This window comes from Hemicordylus capensis, chromosome 2 (genome assembly GCF_027244095.1).
Source record: "Hemicordylus capensis ecotype Gifberg chromosome 2, rHemCap1.1.pri, whole genome shotgun sequence".
Classification (NCBI taxonomy): Eukaryota; Metazoa; Chordata; class Lepidosauria; order Squamata; family Cordylidae; genus Hemicordylus; species Hemicordylus capensis.
The window spans coordinates 216,611,138-216,628,672 of record NC_069658.1 but is presented as its reverse complement, the minus strand read 5'-3'; the positions used below and the strand labels follow the sequence as shown (position 1 = coordinate 216,628,672).

At 47.1% G+C, this 17,535-nt stretch overlaps 1 protein-coding gene across 2 annotated transcripts; it reads right to left on the bottom strand.

Annotated features, from left to right (window-relative positions):
* Positions 1–774: 774 nt before the first annotated feature.
* Positions 775–16,842, bottom strand: EBI3 (Epstein-Barr virus induced 3). Of its 2 annotated transcripts, XM_053292500.1 has the most exons (7): positions 16,623–16,840; positions 13,990–14,094; positions 10,114–10,359; positions 8,704–8,821; positions 6,856–7,028; positions 3,379–3,542; positions 775–1,693 (listed from the first exon to the last, which is right to left on the bottom strand). In XM_053292500.1, the coding sequence occupies exons 2-7, from the start codon at positions 14,072–14,074 to the stop codon at positions 1,541–1,543; spliced, it is 939 nt and encodes a 312-aa protein (XP_053148475.1). In that variant the 5' UTR covers positions 14,075–14,094; positions 16,623–16,840; the 3' UTR covers positions 775–1,540. The 2 variants fall into 2 exon arrangements, with proteins under 2 accessions (XP_053148475.1, XP_053148476.1); XM_053292501.1 differs by lacking the exon at positions 13,990–14,094 and having other exon boundaries at positions 16,623–16,842.
* Positions 16,843–17,535: the final 693 nt, after the last annotated feature.

The window sequence follows — 17,535 nt, the reverse complement described above, 5'->3', positions numbered from 1 at the left end:
CTCTTCAGTCATCTCTTATCCAAAGGAAACCAAAACCCAAGCAGTGCCACGTGGAACTTCTTACGCACAAGGAAGTGAGGAGTATTACTTCAGGTAACCACAGGTCCTCAGCCCAGCACTTCCCTTGAAATGTTTATGCAACACCAGTTAGGACTTGGCCACACCTTTAAGGTTTTCACCACCTCCTAAGGCTTTAGAGGAAAGAGTAAAACCTCAGGCTGGAAGGCCAATATCTGGTGGGGAGCAAGCTGTTTTCTGCAGGGCTTAGGCATAAAATCAAAGAATTTTAGAATGGAGCTTAGAGGTACCATTCTAAAGGAAGGGACCTTAGAGGTCTTATAGTCCAACCCCCCACTAATGCAGGCATCTGCTACAGCACCCCTATCGAATCATAGGGCATTTTTGCTTTGAACTGTAGGCCCATGTCTCTAGAGCAGGGGTTCCTCAAACTTGAGTCCACCAATCCCATTGGACTACAATTCCCATCACCCCCTGACAAAGGCCATTGTGACTGGGCATGATGGGAGTTGTAGTTCAGCATCAGGGGACCAAGTTGGGAACCCCTGGTCTAAATCCAGGGGCTGAATCGAACCTGAACACAAACCCAAAAACTAATTCAGAGAGGTTTTCTTCAATGAACCAGAACTGTACCTGAACCTAAAATATCTGTTTCCTTGAACCTGCCCCTGAACTGAATCCCTAAACATAAGAAGTGGTAATCACTTCAGGATTGATTGATTGATTGATTAGGTGCCATCAAGTCAGTGTCAACTCTTAGCGACCACATAGATATATTCAGAATAAACAGTACAGAATAAGCAGTTCAAGAATCAAGCACTTTCCTTTTGCTATGGTTAACATTTTTTTTCTGCTGTTTATCTTGTGTGTGTGTGTTGTTTTCATTCTAAAAATAAAGTTTAAAATGGTTTAAATGGCTCTCTCTTCAGTTAAAACAGTTGGATTTATTTCACAAAGTTGTATAAGCAAAAGTGCTACTGAATCACTTTTTAAAGTTGATTGAGTGTTTAAAAATGCAGATTAGCCTGAGAGTTAAAAAATGCAGATGAGCCTGAACCAAATGGAACCCAATTTTTTTAATGAACGGGTGCTGTTATATTCTTTAGGTTTGTTTTATGCCAATGAGGAAATGCATATTTTATTTTTCGTGGTGTTTATACTGTTGTATGAGCTTCATTTCTCTCTTTCTTTTTTTTAACAAGTAAAAAATAAACTTGTTTATTTGGGGAGTTTAAAAAAAAATTCTTATTCCTTTAAAAACTACCTTGTTCTTTGTAAACTTGTTTGTTGAAATGTGGTATATAAAATATTCTTAATGTTAATAATTACTGATTTTAAAACACAGAAGAAAAAGAGAATTCTTAATTTCCCACATTGACACAGGAATCAGATGGTCAGTTTCTGGATGAATTCCATACAGAGAGAATCAAAGAGGGCAAATAACCTTGAGTGTCAATGTGGCAGAGTGGAGCAGGTCAAAAAGCCTCCTTGCTGTAGGGACCTAAGATGCTCTCGGAGTCCATTACTCTGGCTTCCAAGCTGCCCCAGTCGCTGGCACACTCCAAGGACTGTACTCGCCATGATCGAGGAAATCTTTTGCTGCCACTTGGACGTGGTATGTGGTTCCGGGATAGATTCCAGACAAGACGAGGGAGGTTTGCTCAGACAGTTTGGGCTTGGAAAAACAATAAGACTGTAAATGTTATTATCAGCAGCATCTCAGAATAACCTAAAGAGAGCAGCAAAACGAAGGCTACTGGCATAGCTAACACTGCCTGTAAGAAATGTTTGTAGATGCTGCCTTGTCCCACATACCTGGAGGGGGCCAACCCTCCTTCAAAACCAAACCTTCTTCCCTGCTGGCCACGCCACGTTCAGACTTGGAAGGATGTTTACTAGCAGCCTCCTCTCTTGCTGCTTCCTTCAAGAAGTGTGAGAAGTGGGGAGCTCCTTGCAAAGCTTGCAAGGATCAGATTGGGCATAAGAACCTAAGAACAGCCCTGCTGGATCAGGCCCAAGGTCTGTCTCGTCCAGCATCCTGTTTCACACAGTGGCCCACCAGATGCCGCTGGGGAGCCCACAGGCAAGAAGTGGATGAGGGCACTCTCTTGCTGTTGCTCCGCTGCAAATGGTATTCAGAGACATCTTGCCTCTGAGGCTGAAGGTGGCCTATAGCCACCAGACTAGTAGCCATTGATAGACCAGTCCTCTATTTGTCTAAGCCCCTTTTAAGGGCATCCAAAAAAGTGACCATCACCACATCCCATGGCAGAGAATTACATAGGTTAATTATGCACAGTGTGGGGAAAGCACTTTATTTATTTATTTATTTATTTATTTATTTATTTATTTATTTATTTATTTATTTAACATATTTTTATACCGCCCAAAACTTAGGTCTCTGGGCAGTTTACAACGAGATAAAAACAAAAGTAAAACGTTAGTTAAAAACAAAAACAAGAAATTTAAAACACAGCAATTCAAAAAAATTTAAACAATATTCTAAAAACAACATTAAAACCATCAAAACAATTGAACAATCTTCCTTTTGTCAGTCCTAAATTCCTCAGCCTTCAGTTTCATGGCATGACCCCTGCTTCTAGTGTTGTGAGAGAGGGAGGAAAATTTCTCTCTGTCCACTCTCTCTACTCCATGCATAATTTTGTACACCTCAATCCTCTCTGCCCATAGTCACCTTTCCCCGCTCTCAGATCACACTAGAACCAGGGGTCATCCCATGAAACTGATTGCCAGGAAATTTAGGACTGACAAACAGAAGTACTTTTGCACACAATGCATAATCCACTTGTGGAATTCTCTGCCACAAAATGGGGTGACAACCAACAACCTGGATGGCTTTAAGAGGGGTTTGGATAACTCCATGGAGGAGAGGTCTATCATTGGCTACTAGTCGGAGGGCTATAGGCTACCTCCAGCCTCAAAGGCAGGATGCCTCTGAGTACTAGTTGCAGGGGAGTAATAGCAGGAGAGAGAGGGCATGTCCTCAACTCCTGCTTGTGGCTTCCAGCAGCATCTGGTGGGCCACTGTGTGAAACAGGATGCTGGACTAGATGGGCTTCCTTGGGCCTGATCCAGCAGGGCTGTTCTTATGTTCCAAACTAAAAAGCCCCAGATGCTGTAGCCTTGCCTCATAAGTCTCAAAGAGCTGTTCCAAGGGCAGTTGTGAGGGGCATCTCCCCGCTTCCCCACCCACCCACCACTGACATCCCCATAATCCACTGCCTCACCTCGCCTCTTGAAATGGCCGCCCTGGCTGCTTGGGCTGAGATAGGAAACTTTCCCAGAGTTTGATTGGAAAGATTCCGGGGCTGTATGACTCTTGTTCTCCACTCTCCTTACCTTTCCATTGTTGCTAGTTCCATTCTTCATGTAAAGGATCTTATACTTGAGAGGGAAGTACTCAGGGAGCAGCCAGGAACTGGGTGGCTTCCACTTCAAAAGCAGCTTCCTCCTTTCTCCTGGGATCGGGGAGACCTCCACGTCTTCTGGAGGGTCAGGCTTGACTAACAAAAAACATTGCCAAGAAAATCGTCTCACCCCAAGTTAGCAAATCAAAAGTGTTTGACCATACATGTGATGGGAAAGGTTATCTCTTACACGGAGGAAGTTAGGGTTAAATGCTCGCTGGGGAGAAGAAATGAATTCTTTCTTGGAGGGAAGAAATGGGGGAAGAAGGAAATTCTCTTGCAGAATTCTCTTGGGAGCAAAATTTCCTTGAGAAGAGGCAATTCTGATCCACACAGAGTTCCACAGCACCTTAAAACACTATCACATTTATTGCAGCAGAGTCACACTGGTCCACAAGAGCTTCTGTGGCAGTCTTGGAGATGCAATAGGACTCTCTTGTTTTTGCCACAGCAGATGAATATGGCCAGGGATGAAAAAATGTTGGCTCAGTTTATCAGCCAGACAAAATATTTTACTCGTCAAAGCTATGTTAGTACATTACTCATCAGGACATCAGCAGGAGAGGAGAGCTGGTCTTGTGGTAGCAAGCATGACCTGTCCCCATAGCTAAGCAGGGTCTTCCCTGGTTGCATATGAATGGGAGACTTGATGTGTGAGCACTGCAAGATATTCCCCTCAGGGGATGAAGCCGTTCTGGGAAGAGCAGAAGTTCCCAAGTTCCCTCCCTAGCTTCTCCAAGATAGGGCTGAGAGAGATTCCTGCCTGCAACCTTGGAGAAGCCGCTGCCAGTCTGTGAAGACAATACTGAACTAGATAGACCAATGGTCTGACTCAGTATATGGCAGCTTCCTATGTTTCCTATGACTTTTTTACTCGTCACAGACTAGTAGACTAGTGGATTTCTCCAGCCCTGAGTATGGCTGTGACTCTTGGGTTTTGATGGGGTTTTCAAAGGTCTGGATTTCCTGTTTCCTCAGAAGTACGGTGAGCAAGTTGAAGGTTCTGGCTTTTATTTATTATTTTATTCATTCATTCATTCATTCAATGTTTATATTCCCTTCCAAAATGGCTCAGGGCGGTTTACAATTAAAACAAAATCATTAAAATCAATTAACAGTTAAAACAGAGATTATAAAACACCTTAAAACAACAATTAAAGCAATTTTAAAACCCTGAAAAACCAGATTACAACATTAAAACCATTTACAATAATTTAAAAACCTTGGAAGGCCAGGCCAAACAGATAGGTTTTGAGGGCTCTCTTGAAAGCCAATAAAGAATTCAAATTATGGATTTCTGCAGGGAGTGCATTCCACAGCCCAGGAGTGGCTACAGAGAAGGCCTGCCTCTGAGTCGCCACCAGATGTATCGGTGGTAACTGCTAACCCCATCCAGCAAAGGGAGATCTAACTCATCCCTCAGATTCGGAACCCCTACAATTAGCACCTCTGTCTTGTGTGGATTCAGCTTCAATTTGTTATCCCTCATCCAGCCCATCACTGCCTGTAGGTATTTAGGGAATGAACATAATTTCCCGATGACGCAGATGAAAAGGAGAAGTAGATTTGGGTGTCATCAGCATACAGATAACACCCAGCACCAAACCCCCTGATTACCTCACCTAGTGGTTTCATGTAGATATTAAAAAGCATTGATGACAGAATGGAGCCCTGAGGGGCTCCCTATAGCAGCTCCTGTTTTGAGGAGCAACTATCACCAAGCTCCACCATCTAGAATCTGCCTGAGAGATAGAAGCGGAACCACTGCAAAGCAGTGCCCTCTATCCCCAACTCCCCCTGGCGATCCAGAAGGATACCATGGTCGATGGTACTGAACACCGCCGAAAGATCCAAGAGAACCAACAGAGTCACACTCCCTTGGTCAATTCCCAATTGGAGATCATCCATCAGGCAGACCAAGGCTGTCACAACCCCATAGCCAGCTCAAAAGCCATTTTGAAATGAGTCTAGATAATCAGTTTCCTCCAAAACCACCTGGAGCTAGTTGGCCACCACCCTCTCTGCCCAACCAAGGGATGTTGGAGATTGGCCTATAACTATCCATCGCTAAGGGATCCAGAGAAGGCTTCTTAAGGAGCAGTCTAACCATTGCCTCCTTCAAACATGGAGGCATCCTACCCTCCCTCAGCGATGCATTTTGAGCTTTGTTGGCTGGTGTCTGCTGATTTCAAAGATAAATTGGGTAAATATCAGACACACCAAATAAGCCCTCGCTCGCCTCCAGGCCATTGCTGGAGCAGCACCTTCGCTTGCTGCCTCTCTGTATCCATCCAGCTCTATAGTGAGCTGTCCAGGGTCATGCCTCACTCACTGCTTGTGCTTGCTAGGAGTTATAATCACTAGTATAACCTGTGGGCCTCAGTGTGGGAGGAGAGAATTACCTGCCCTCTCACAAGCCGCCCCTGGTGTCTTTGGTCCCAGAGGGGTGATTCCTGATTGGAGGAAGACCCACTCAAGTCTACTGACTCCTGCAAAGAAGCAGGGAGTGGGTCCCTGGGTCAAACTCTACAAGAAGTCATTTCCACTCTGTTCTGCACTGGTCAGACCTCCCATGGAATCCTTTGTTCAGTTCTGAGCCCCGCTTTAAAAGGAGGATGTTGAGAAACTGGAAGGGGTTCTGAGGAGGGCAACCAAGACAGGGAGTGCTCTGGAAACAGAGTCCTTTGAGGGATGGTTGAAGGAGCTGGGAATGTTTGCCTTGGAGAAGAGAAGATCCAGGCAGCGAGGGGAGGGATATGAGAGCAGACTTCAAATATCTGAAGAGGGAGGAGTGTTCCCCCTGCTGAAATAAGAGCCTCCTTATCTCTGGCAACTTTAAAAAGGGCTGTTAAGATACATGTATTCATCCAGACTTTTAATTAGATGTCATAGTTTTTAAAAAATGGTTTGATTTTTGCTTTAGTCCATGTGGTTTGAGATTACAAACCACCCGGAGATGTGAGTTTGGAGTGGAATAGAAATATGCTAAATAAATCTCCGCTCCTCCTAGGAGAGGAGAGCTGGTCTTGTGGTGGCAAGCATGACTTGTCCCCATAACTAAGCAGGGTCTGCCCTGGTTGCATCTGAATGGGAGACTTGATGTGTGAGCACTGCAAGATATTCCCCTCGGGATGGAGTCGCTCTGGGAAGAGCAGAAGGTTTCAAGTTCCCTCCCTGGCAGCATCTCCAAGATAGGGCTGAGAGAGACTCCTGCCTGCAACCTTGAAGAAGCTGCTGCCAGTCTGTGAAGACAATACTGAGCTAGATAGACCAATGGTCTGACTCAGTATCTGGCAGCTTCCTATGTTCCTAAATAAATAAATTTTGGCTGCAGCAATTACTCTTGTGGGGTGCCGGGTGTGGGGTGTCAGAGGGGAAAACCTAGGGTAATGATTCTGGGTGGACTCACTGATTTCGTTGAGGAAGAAGGGAAAGATGTGGGTCGCCATCCCCAGAGCGTTCACTGCTGTCACGTTCAGCATGTAGGGAATAATGGAGAACATCTGGACGTCAGCAATGGAGCAGCTGGCAGCTCCTGCGGTGGGTTGGACGCACTCCTGTGCCACTCCTTCCATGCCGTACCTGATGTGCAAAGAGGCTAGGGCTTAGCAAAGTGCTCCTTCTTCAGCAGAAGAAAATGGGTGGGTTGGTGGCTGTTGTGTGGCGTAGAATACACACGGGAGGGGAAGAGCCAGAAAGTCCCACCATCAATCCGCAGCATCTCCATGTTGGGCTGGGGAAGATCCCTGTCCGAAAACCTTACGGAGCTGCTTCCAGCCCGTGTAGAAAATACTGAGCGTCTCTGTTCCTCTCCAGACCTTCTTTATTGCGTAAAATAGAATTAAAGCATTAGAAAAAACTTAAAACAGACGTTTCCACGTCAACACATCAACCTCAGTGTTCAATATTCCTCTGTACACTGAGGATGGTTTCCCCCCCTAATGTTATAATTCTAGTTTATGCAATAAAGAGGGTCTGAAGAGGAACATAGTGGTAGATTCATCGTGCGTATATTGGGTCGCCTGTATACTAGTTAATTCAAATACTGAGCATGGCAGTGTTAGACTACTAGACCGAATCCTCCTGAAATGTTAGCTTTCTTAGTGTAGGGATTTTTATATTTTTTTACTTTTGGTATGAGGGGGGACTCACCTGAGCAGCCCAGGTTGGCAGCATCTGTGAGGACAAGGCTTAAGGACTGCCCCCCCCTCCATGATTGCCACTCGTCCTCCTCTCCTCCCCCAAACTCAAAAAGTCCAGCCTCCATTAGAAAGTGCTTTGGGAATGTTCTGCTGCTGCTGCTTGGCATCCGAATCCTAGAAGCACCACCATTCCTCCAGCAGGTATGCTCACCGGGGAGAGATGCTTGTCCTCCGACAAAGGCCCACCCCTACCCTCACCTGCTGAGCCCTGCAGCTCCCCCCAAGAAATGAAACCAAGGGATGACAAAGCACTGAGAAGAGAAGGATGTGGATAGGAGCAAAGAAGCGGCCAACAGCAAAAGGCTTAGAAGCTGCCCCAGGCCCTGACGTCTGTCCAAGCAGCTCTGAGCATCTCTCCATCCCCTGGTCCAGCTGCTGCTGCTGCTGCAGCAGCATCTTCTCTGAGCCAGATGGACCAAGAGCGCCCTACTGAGCTAGATGGACTCAGCTGAAGGCAGCTTTATAGTGGCAGCACTCAGTGGCAGCAGAGGCACAGAGACATAGGAAGCTATGAGTCAGACCCTTGGTCCATCTCACTCAGCATTGTCTACACAGACTGGCAGCGGCTTCTCCAAGGTTGCAGGCAGGACTCTCTCTCAGCCCTATCTTGGAGGTGCTGCCAGGGAGGGAACGTGGAACCTTCTGCTCTTCCCAGAGCGGCCCCATCCCCTGAGGGGAATCCCTTACATGCAGTCTCCCATTCAAAAGCAAACCAGGTCAGACTCTGCTTAGCCAAGGGGACAAATCATGCTTGCTACTGCAAGACCAGCTCTCCTCCCATAAGGCCCTGCTTTGCATGCAGAAGGTTCCAGGTTCTATCCCGGGCATCCCCACGTAAAAAGGCCCTGATCCGAAATCCTGAAGAACGGCCGCCAGGCTGTGTAGAGAGTGACTAGGTGTGGATAGATGAGGAGGGGTGTGTGGCTACGAGACCAAAGACCAACTGCACCTGCAAGAAGATAAGCAGGTGTAGGTCTGGTCACCGATTGCCTGGGAATCCCCCTATATTCCTGCTTGGAGAAAGATAGTAACCCTTCTCAAACTGATGCTCTTACCTGTACGTGGAGAAGAAAGAGGTCTCCAGGTGTGTCTCGGTTTCCAGTTTCCAGCTGCAGTTGATGGCACTAGGGTAACTGGCAGACCGGCACTGCACCGTAGGCTCCCCAGGCGGGTCTGTGGAGAAGGTGCGAAAAGCAAAGAGTCATGGAAGGGAATGTTAAGCGCGTCTTTGCTCTCTTCCACTCACTCTCTGGTCCTTTGTTGCTGGGGAAGGAGACAGTAGCTCAGTGGCAGATCCCTTCCAATGCAACCAGACCCCCATCTGAAACTCTGGAGAGCTGCTGCCAGTCAGGGTTGTCAGAGCTGAGTTGGATGGACCAAAGGCTTGACTCAGTAAAAGGCAGCTGACTTGGAGATGGAGCCATAGCTCAGTGGTACAGCATCTGACTTGCATGCAGAAGATTCCAGGCTCACTCCCTGGCAGCATCTCTGTTTAAGGCTGGGAAAGACCTCTGTCTGAATCCTGAGCTCTCCTGCAAGCCTAGCAATCCTGAGCTAGGTGTACCGAGGGCCTGACTCAGTAGGCAGCTGGAGAGCCATCGCCCATTAGCAGAGCCGCCGCATCGCATGCAGAAAACCCCAGGTTCAGTCCCTGGCAGTATCTCTGGGCAGGGCTGGGAAAGAGCCCTGCCTGAAATTCTGGAGAGTTGCAGCTGGTTAGTGTTGACATTCATGAGATAGGTGGACCAACGATCTAACTCAGTAGAGGCAACTTGCTTGGAGATGGAGCCATATCTCAGTGGAACAGCATCTGGTTTGCAAGCAGAAGGTTCCAGGTTCAGTTGCAAATCTGGGCTGAGAAAGGCCCCAATCTGAAACCCCGGAGAGATGCTACCAGTCAGTGCTGGTAATCCTGAACTGTCTGTTGCACCTAGCTGTCTCTCCCTTGTTTGGAGCTGAGGTCCTGATTCTGTTCCCTTACTGTGCTCCCCTTGAACTATCCACGGTCTGCATCCCTCCTGCATCCCTGCCTCTGAAATCATCCAAAATGTCTTGTGGTAGCAAGCATGACTTGTCCCCTTAGGTAAGCAGGGTCCACCCTGGTTGCATATAAAAGAGAGACTAGAACTGTGAGCACTGGAAGATATTCCCCTTAGGGGATGGAGCCGCTCTGGGGAGAGCAGAAGGTTCCAAGTTCCCTCCCTGGCTTCTCCAAGATAGGGCTGAGAGAGACTCCTGCCTGCAGCCTTGGAGAAGCTGCTGCCAGTCTGTGAAGACAATACTGAGCTAGATAGACCAATGGTCTGACTCAGTATATGGCAACTTCCTATGTTCCTATGTTAATATGTCTTCCTGAGAGGAGCCTTGTAAATTACTTCTGAAATTTCAGGTAAATACTCCTTGAATTACAGATTTGAATGTTCAGCTCTACTCATGAGGAAGCTAGAGCTGTTTTTTCCACTTACAGCCCAGCTGCAGATGAACTCTTCGCAACACCTGTCCCGTGGTGGGATCGTGGCAGCTGTATTCCCCTTCCTGGGCCAGACTGGTATTCCACAAGGCCAGGCTGCCATCTTCTCTTGCCTCCTTCAAAATGGCCCCCGAGGAACCGTTCACTCTCCATTCCACTGTGGATATGCCTTTGGGCATGGGACAATGGAGGAACACTTCTGAGGCCCCCATGCTGGCATATTGCTGGTGTGTGCAGTCTGCTGCTCCCCAAAAAACAATGGAGAAAAGAGCAATTAGAGAGAGAGAGAGAGAGAGAGAGAGAGAGAGAGAGAGAGAGAGAGAGAGAGTGATGGGCACAAAACCAGTTAGGCCTGTTTGGTTCGAATTCAAACCCAATTCGAACCAGGGTGGATAGGTTTGTTTTGGTTTTGCTCGGAACACCCCCCACACATTGGTTCGGTTATTCAAACCCTACTCGAACCGGTTCTAAAAGGTTCTATATAGGGTATAATGGGGACTCAAACTGGCCCATTATTCCCTATGCAGAGCATCCAGGGGCACAAAACTGGGGTGGGTGGTAGGCATCCTGGGGTGCCTACCACCCACCGAACCCCAAAGCAATCGGACACTCCTGCAATTTTTAATTATTTTTTTTGAAGATTTTCCCATTTTTTGCATTTTTCCCATAGGGAATATTGGGGACTCGAACTGGCCCATTATTCCCTATGCAGACCACCTAGGGGCACAAAACTGGGGTATGCAATGTATAGGAGTGCCTCCCCCATTCATATGTAGAACAGTGTGTGACCTTAATTGATGTAAACTCTGAGTTTACAGCAGTTAAGGTCACATGCTGCTCATTGCTTTGAAACAGGCTAAAATATTTTTAAAATTATAAAAAAATTATAAACCATGAACCCTACTGGTTTGGGGCTCCTGGGGGGAGTTGTGGCCATACCTGCCTTGCACCCAAACCCACTTTGGTGCCCAGGCACCCCCCAGGGGGGCAGTTAGGGCATCCTCAAATCCCCATTATTCCCTAAGGGAAAAATGCACACACGCAAAAAATCATTAAAAATTGCAAGAGTGTCCAATTGCTTTGAGGTTTGGGTGGTAGTTGGCACCTATGGGTGCCTACAACCCCAACTCAGTTTTTGAGGCTTGAAACAGTTTGAACCAGTTCAAATAGAACCACGCTCTGTTTGGTTCAAACTCGGACCAGCATTGCCAATTCAATGCCCTGTTTGGTTTGAGTCTGAACCTTCGAATCGAACCAGTTCAAATTCAAACCTGTTTGCACTGTTTGGTTCCCGTGTGTGTGTGAGAGAGGGAGAGCGAGAGAGCAAGAGAGAGTTTTTAAAATCTTCCTCCAGGTATTTGGACCTGACCCTAACCAGTTTGAGTCCAACAGTTTATCCACTGTGCCCAAGTTAGCAGAGGTCAACATGAACACAACAAAAGCAGCCCTGCTAGATCAGGCCCAAGGCCTCTCCAGCATCCTGTTTCACACAGTGGTCCACCAGATGCCTCCAAGAAGCCCACAGGCAGGGGGTGAGGGCTTGCACTCTCTCTTGGTGTTGCTCCTTGGCAACTGGGTGCTTTCCAGGTTAGACTCTGCAACAAGGTCACAGCATATCTCCAAAATGTGCTTCTGCACTTCCTGTGTTGTGACACCGCAGTCCCTACGCTGACAGCAGGGTGCCGTTCACATTCCTGATGCCTTGTTTCGGATTTAATCACTGCAATTTATTGCTATAACGTTGTATGTCCGGCATAAAAAGCTTGCTGTGTTTTCCAGTTGTTCGTTTTCGTGAGACTGCTCCCCCTACTGGGTGCTTCGCTATTTACGTTTTGAATGCGATTTGCCCGAACCGAAGCATTTTGCCACTGTTGAGTGGGTAACCTGGAAAGCACCCTGGTATTTAGTGGCATCTTGCCTCTGAGGCTGGAGGTGGCCTATAGCCACCAGACTAGTAGCCATTGATAGACCTGTCCTCCATGACTTGGTCATGGGAAGAAGGTGTGTTGTTGCTAGGCAACTACAAGGCCCAGTGTTAAGGGGTGGGATGTGCAGGAATATACAGCACAAGGGGAGTGTTTTATATTCCTGCGCATCCCTCCCCTTGCCACTTTGCAACCAGAGATCTCTGTACGTCAAGGAACTCTTATCAGATTCTTGGACCCGTTGGATAGAATATGTCTGAGTCCAAGACTGGAGAGTTTCCATTGTCAATTTCGTCCTGAACTCTCTCTTTCCCTGACAGGACTCACTCAGTCCTCACCTGCCCGGACGAGATCCAATCAGTGACGGAGGAGGAGGAAATACCAGTGAGACCCCTAACCAGAGCTTGGCACCCCTCCTGCAGTCTTGGGGCCACCCAAGTAGGGTGCCATCTATGGGGAGGCAATTGGCTGAGGGTCTCCTGAAACCTGGATCAGCCGGCCCGCCCTGCACCCAAATTCAGGGTTAGGCTTCATAAAAGGATGGTTTCAATCCTTAGTAAAGGATTGTTCCAGTTGTTGGGAGTTCCACACCACATCCTTTAACACACAACAGTCTCCTCTAAATATCTGTACTGCCCACTGGATTTCATTCGCTTTTAGGACGTTTGGCTTCTAATGACAGTCCACCTGACTGAGCAGGCCCACCTTAACAATACAAACATTATTTTGGGGTTTTTTGTTCTTTTATTGCTAGATTTATATGCCACCTTTCATTAAATAATCTTAAGGCAGTTTACAATATTTTTTTTTAAAAAACATACAAAATAAACAGTTAAAACAATACAAATGTTAAATTGGAATATAAGAAATATGCACATCTATGAATATGCACTCTTAAATATAAGAATATGCACTCTTACCTAGGAGGAGGCCCATTGAACTAAATCATTTACTTCTGAGTAATCCCAGCAAGCCTGCAAATGGTTCTCAAAACTCAGAAAAACAGCTAGTATTGCACGATGCACATACAAGGTGTTAAGCCTGAAACTTCAAGATAAGATCTGAAACAGGCTGTGGCTATGCAAACGGCACCCTACTGTTCCCGTATGCAAGGCGGTGTCATACCAATGGACAGCAAGCCTTACAGTGAAGCCATTTCAAGGTGCCATCTGGAAAGTCTCCATGAAACACAACACAGAAACAGCAGCAACCAGAAAACAATGCTCATATAAAAGCCTGGCTAAAAAGCCATGGTTTTACTTGCTATTGCGCATGCACACTTGCTATTTTACATTTACACTTGCTCTTGCGCATGTGTAATTGTATAAAAATATGGAGACTGCAGACTGACAGAATTCTGTTGAGATCCTACAAGCCTTTATCCAATCTTAGAGACAAGACCTGGGCTGGAACACTCTTCTGTGGAGATTGTGGCAGGAGTTGCCACAAGGAATAAGAGGCTAGTTCTTGTGGCGCTTCAACCAATTCACACTTGATGTTAGGATCATGAACCAGAGAACTAAGCAACCAAAACACCAATCCTCTCCACCATCTGGGAAGTGGATTGGGGTGGCTTGAGCGATTGCGGCACTTGGGACACGGCGTCAAATGCTGCCTTCCCCATGCCCCTGCTGGGGGCCAGCCCCCTTTCAAAACCAACCCTTGCAAGCTTGGAAAGTGGCATGGAGGCAGGGAAGAGGGAAAGTTGCCAAGAGCCTCCTCTCCTCTCCTCTCGCTTCTTGCAAGCATTGCTGGGAGTGTGAGGAGAGGCCTCCTTGAAAAGCTTGCCAGGGTTGGATTGGTCCCGAAGCGGTGCTCCGATGCCAGCAGCAAGGAGCGTCTCGCTGCCCAGCTGGTGCTTGAGCAATCTGCCACCAGAGGCAACCGTCCCACCTTGCCTCATGAAAGGGCCGCCCCAAAGTGGTCCTTCCCTCCCTTCTTCATACCTCCTTCTTCACTGAACCCAACGCTGTCTTCATATGACCCAGACCAGAACAGCAGGGGAAAGGCAAGGACCCGTATCCACAGCATCTCCGTCACTTCAAATTCCACTGGGGGGGGGGAATAGTTTTGAAATGTTCTGTCACTTGCTTACTATGATATATTGTCAGATTTATAATTCAGCCATGCATAAAGGACATCCAGGAAAAGGAAAATACTTAGAGGGTAATAGCCTGATGCAGACATGATGCTGTATGGGTGTGCGGATATCTATACTAGGTGGTATCGAAATGCGATAGATAGATAGATAGATAGATAGATCAAATATCTGTACATGTGTCTGTGTGAATGACTGTACCTGTGTTCATCTTATTTATTTATTTATTTATTTTTCATATTTTTTATACCGCCCAAAACTTACGTCTCTGGGTGGTTTACAACAAGATAAAAACAACAGTAAAACATTAGTTAAAAACAAAAACAAGAAATTTAAAACACCACAATTTTAAAAATTTTAAAACAATATTCTAAGACAACATTAAAAACAATCCAAACAGTTTCAGTTAAAAGCCTGGGCGAACAGATGTGTCTTTAAAGACTTTTTAAAAATTGTCTTTTAAAACACTTTTTAAAAGTGTTTAAACTTTTGTGTGAACCACCCTAAGTTTTGGGCGGTGTAAAAATATGTTGAATGAATGAATGAATGAATGAATGAATAAATAAATAAATAAATATTAGTCTTTTGTTTTACATTGTATCTATTTTATAAACGTGGTGAGCTGCCCCGAGAAGTAGTGTGCTGGAGGGGCGAGCGATAAATATTTTAAATAAATACAAATAAATAAACGCACCCATTGTACCAGTGTTGTGTTGAACACAACGTGTGAATGGGTGTATATTCGTCTACGACTGTAATAAAGTTCTGTTCTGTTCTGTGAATAACTTGAGAATCCTACCTGTAAACCTTCAAGACCGTGTGCTCCAGGGGCGTAAGGAGTTGGGCTGCAGGACGAAGTCTCCCAGCAGCTGCCCCCACCCCCTAGGCTTTGCAATTGTGCATGCTTTGCACACGCCCCCCCCCCCCCCAGCCACCTCCCCTGCATCTGACATCAGACCTAAGGGGGCAGGGCTAATGCCAAGGCCAGGGCCCGTCAGCCTCAGCAGAGCTTCCCTTCCCCAATCAGTGGTCCGTGGAATCGCTGACGGGGAGCCCCCTCCCCTGCCTTCTTGAGGGACCCTCTCCATTCAGATCATCTCCCATCCCTCCCCAGTCAGCATTTCATGGAAACACTGGCTGGCTGGGCTTTCCCCTCTGAGCAGTGTTGGGAATTCTCTCTGGTACCCTTTTTCATTATAGCAGAGTGCACAGAGGCACAACACAGCGGAATTTAGTTAGGCATACGTGTATGCTGAGAGTAAAATAACTTGGAGCCAGTTCATAGTTTCAAATCAATATAAGGAGTATTTATTAGGGAACTCCATTCCAGATAGTAAAGTGGAGAGATAGGATCTCTAATCTAGCTAGCTAGCTGGATGCAGATGGATGCATCTCTGCACACATAGTGCAGGGAGAGAGGAGCTTGCATGTTGCAAGGGAGAAGGAAGGGAAGGGAAGGAGGAAGAGGAAGTGGCAGGCAGGAAGTAAGTAAGTTAGTCCCTAAGAGTAGCAATCTACATACCAAAAGGATAGTGTCAGAGCAGTAGAGGATGACCAATGTCTTGACCTCTCTAGCCCTCTGACTCACTAGTCTGTCCCCCTCTGTCACTGAGACATGGGACAGCGCAAAGTCCTTCACTTCCAACAAGCAGAACGAGCGTTTTAGTAAAACACCAGCTGGGGAGAAGACGGGCATGCTTTGTGCTCCCAGCCAGCGAGCACTTCATTCGCTTGCTGGGTGTGGGAAAGGGCAAGGGGGCATCCTGGTTGAGGACAAGGAGGTGCCTTGGTGGCCTTCTCTCAGACCCTGGAGGCTGAGGGACAATCGTCACCCCTTGCTCTACGGTACCTATGCCCCCGATGTGTTTGTTATTACAAGTATGGCTCTGCAACAACATTTTGCAATACATCCCTGCTATGCATGTGTTTCTGCGGGGTGAGAAGGGTATTTCTCTCCCTGGATTCGAACGTTTTGCTTGGTTTTTGCTGCCTTTGATTGTTATTGCTGGTTCTTATTATCTGGTCTGGTTGCACTGTGCTGGGTTTGTTGTTGTTGTTGTTAGCTGATTTGAGCATATCTGCAAGAAGGGAGAAACAAGGCTTTCTTCCTCCCATTCACCTGTAGGTTCCTCAGGGCAGAGACTGGGGACTTCATAAGAACATAAGAATCATGCCCAAGGCCGATCTAGTCCAGCATCCTGTTTCCCATAGATGCCTCTGAGCAGCCCACAGGCAAGAGGTGAGGGCATGCCCAATCTCCTGCTGTTGCTCCCCTGCAGCTGGTGTTTAGAGGCCTCTTGCTGCCTCTGAGGTTGGAGGTGGCCCACAGCCACCAGACTAGTAGCCAGTGATAGACCTGCCCACTGATGGTGTGTGTGATAAATATGATGGTGCAGTCATAAATACATCAATACATTTCCACAGCTGTCAATGGAGCCGACCCCCTTAAAAAGCAAAACAAAGGAGAGGCCAAGCACTCACCAGCACAAGCAAAGGATTTGCCTTCCCAGGCTCTGCAGGATCCGTTACATCCGTCTCTGCTCTGGAAGCTACGGCTCTCTCTTTGGCTTGGCCTCAGACTAGCCGCCGCAACCCCTCACTTCCTCACACTTCCATCTGCCCAGCTTGCTCGGGAAGCGGCCAGAAGCATTTCCCAGAAGCAGGCTGATTCCCAAAGAGTGGCCAACCCAATAGCTGCGCTTGGCTGAGCTTCCCTTTTGCTGCCACACCCCCGGAGGGATGGACATCTGGAATTGCAAACGGAGAGGCTGGGAGAGAAGCATTTTTTCAATACTCCTGCTGAATACTTTCGTTTCAGTTTGAAAGATTCACAAAGCGCTTGGCGATGCTGGTTTTGGGTTTGAGCGTCCAACCCCCATTGGGTTTGACGCTCACAACCATCCTGCAAGGTAGGCCACCATGGATAGAGCTGGTAACTGCCTGGAGAAAAAAGGCCCTGGTCTGTCTACCCTGCTGTCCCAATCGCAGATCCTTCTCCCATCTTTTCCGGGATTGTCCTACACCAGGCGTGCTCAGAATTTGGGTCTCCGGATGTTGCTGGATGGCAACTCTCATCATCTCCAGCCGCAGTGGGATGATGGGAGTTGTAGTCCAACAACATCTGGAGGTCTGCATTTAAGAACCCCTCTCCTATGGTTTAGCACTTTTGGAACCCAGTGGCTGATTTCTGAAAGGGAGGCATGTATCCCAATATTTCCACCATAATGTATTGACAGCTCTGACTGGCAGTGGCTCCCAGTGGTCTTTCCTGGAGCTCTTACCCAAAAACTGAAATTTCAGACTGAAATTCAACCTGGGGACTTCTGCCTGCAAAGCTGGTGTTCTGCCACTGAGCTATGGGCTGCAGTTGACAATGATCAGATAGGCAGATGCC

Coding starts and splice junctions, on each gene's coding strand:
- EBI3 (XM_053292500.1), bottom strand. CDS start 14,074: ATGCTGTGGATACGGGTCCTTGCCTTTCCCCTGCTGTTCTGGTCTGGG. Junction 10,360..13,989: donor TGGGTTCAGTGAAGAAGGAG/GTATGAAGAAGG, acceptor TTTGGGGAGCAG/CAGACTGCACACACCAGCAA. Junction 1,694..3,378: donor GAACTAGCAACAATGGAAAG/GTAAGGAGAGTG, acceptor TGTTTTTCCAAG/CCCAAACTGTCTGAGCAAAC.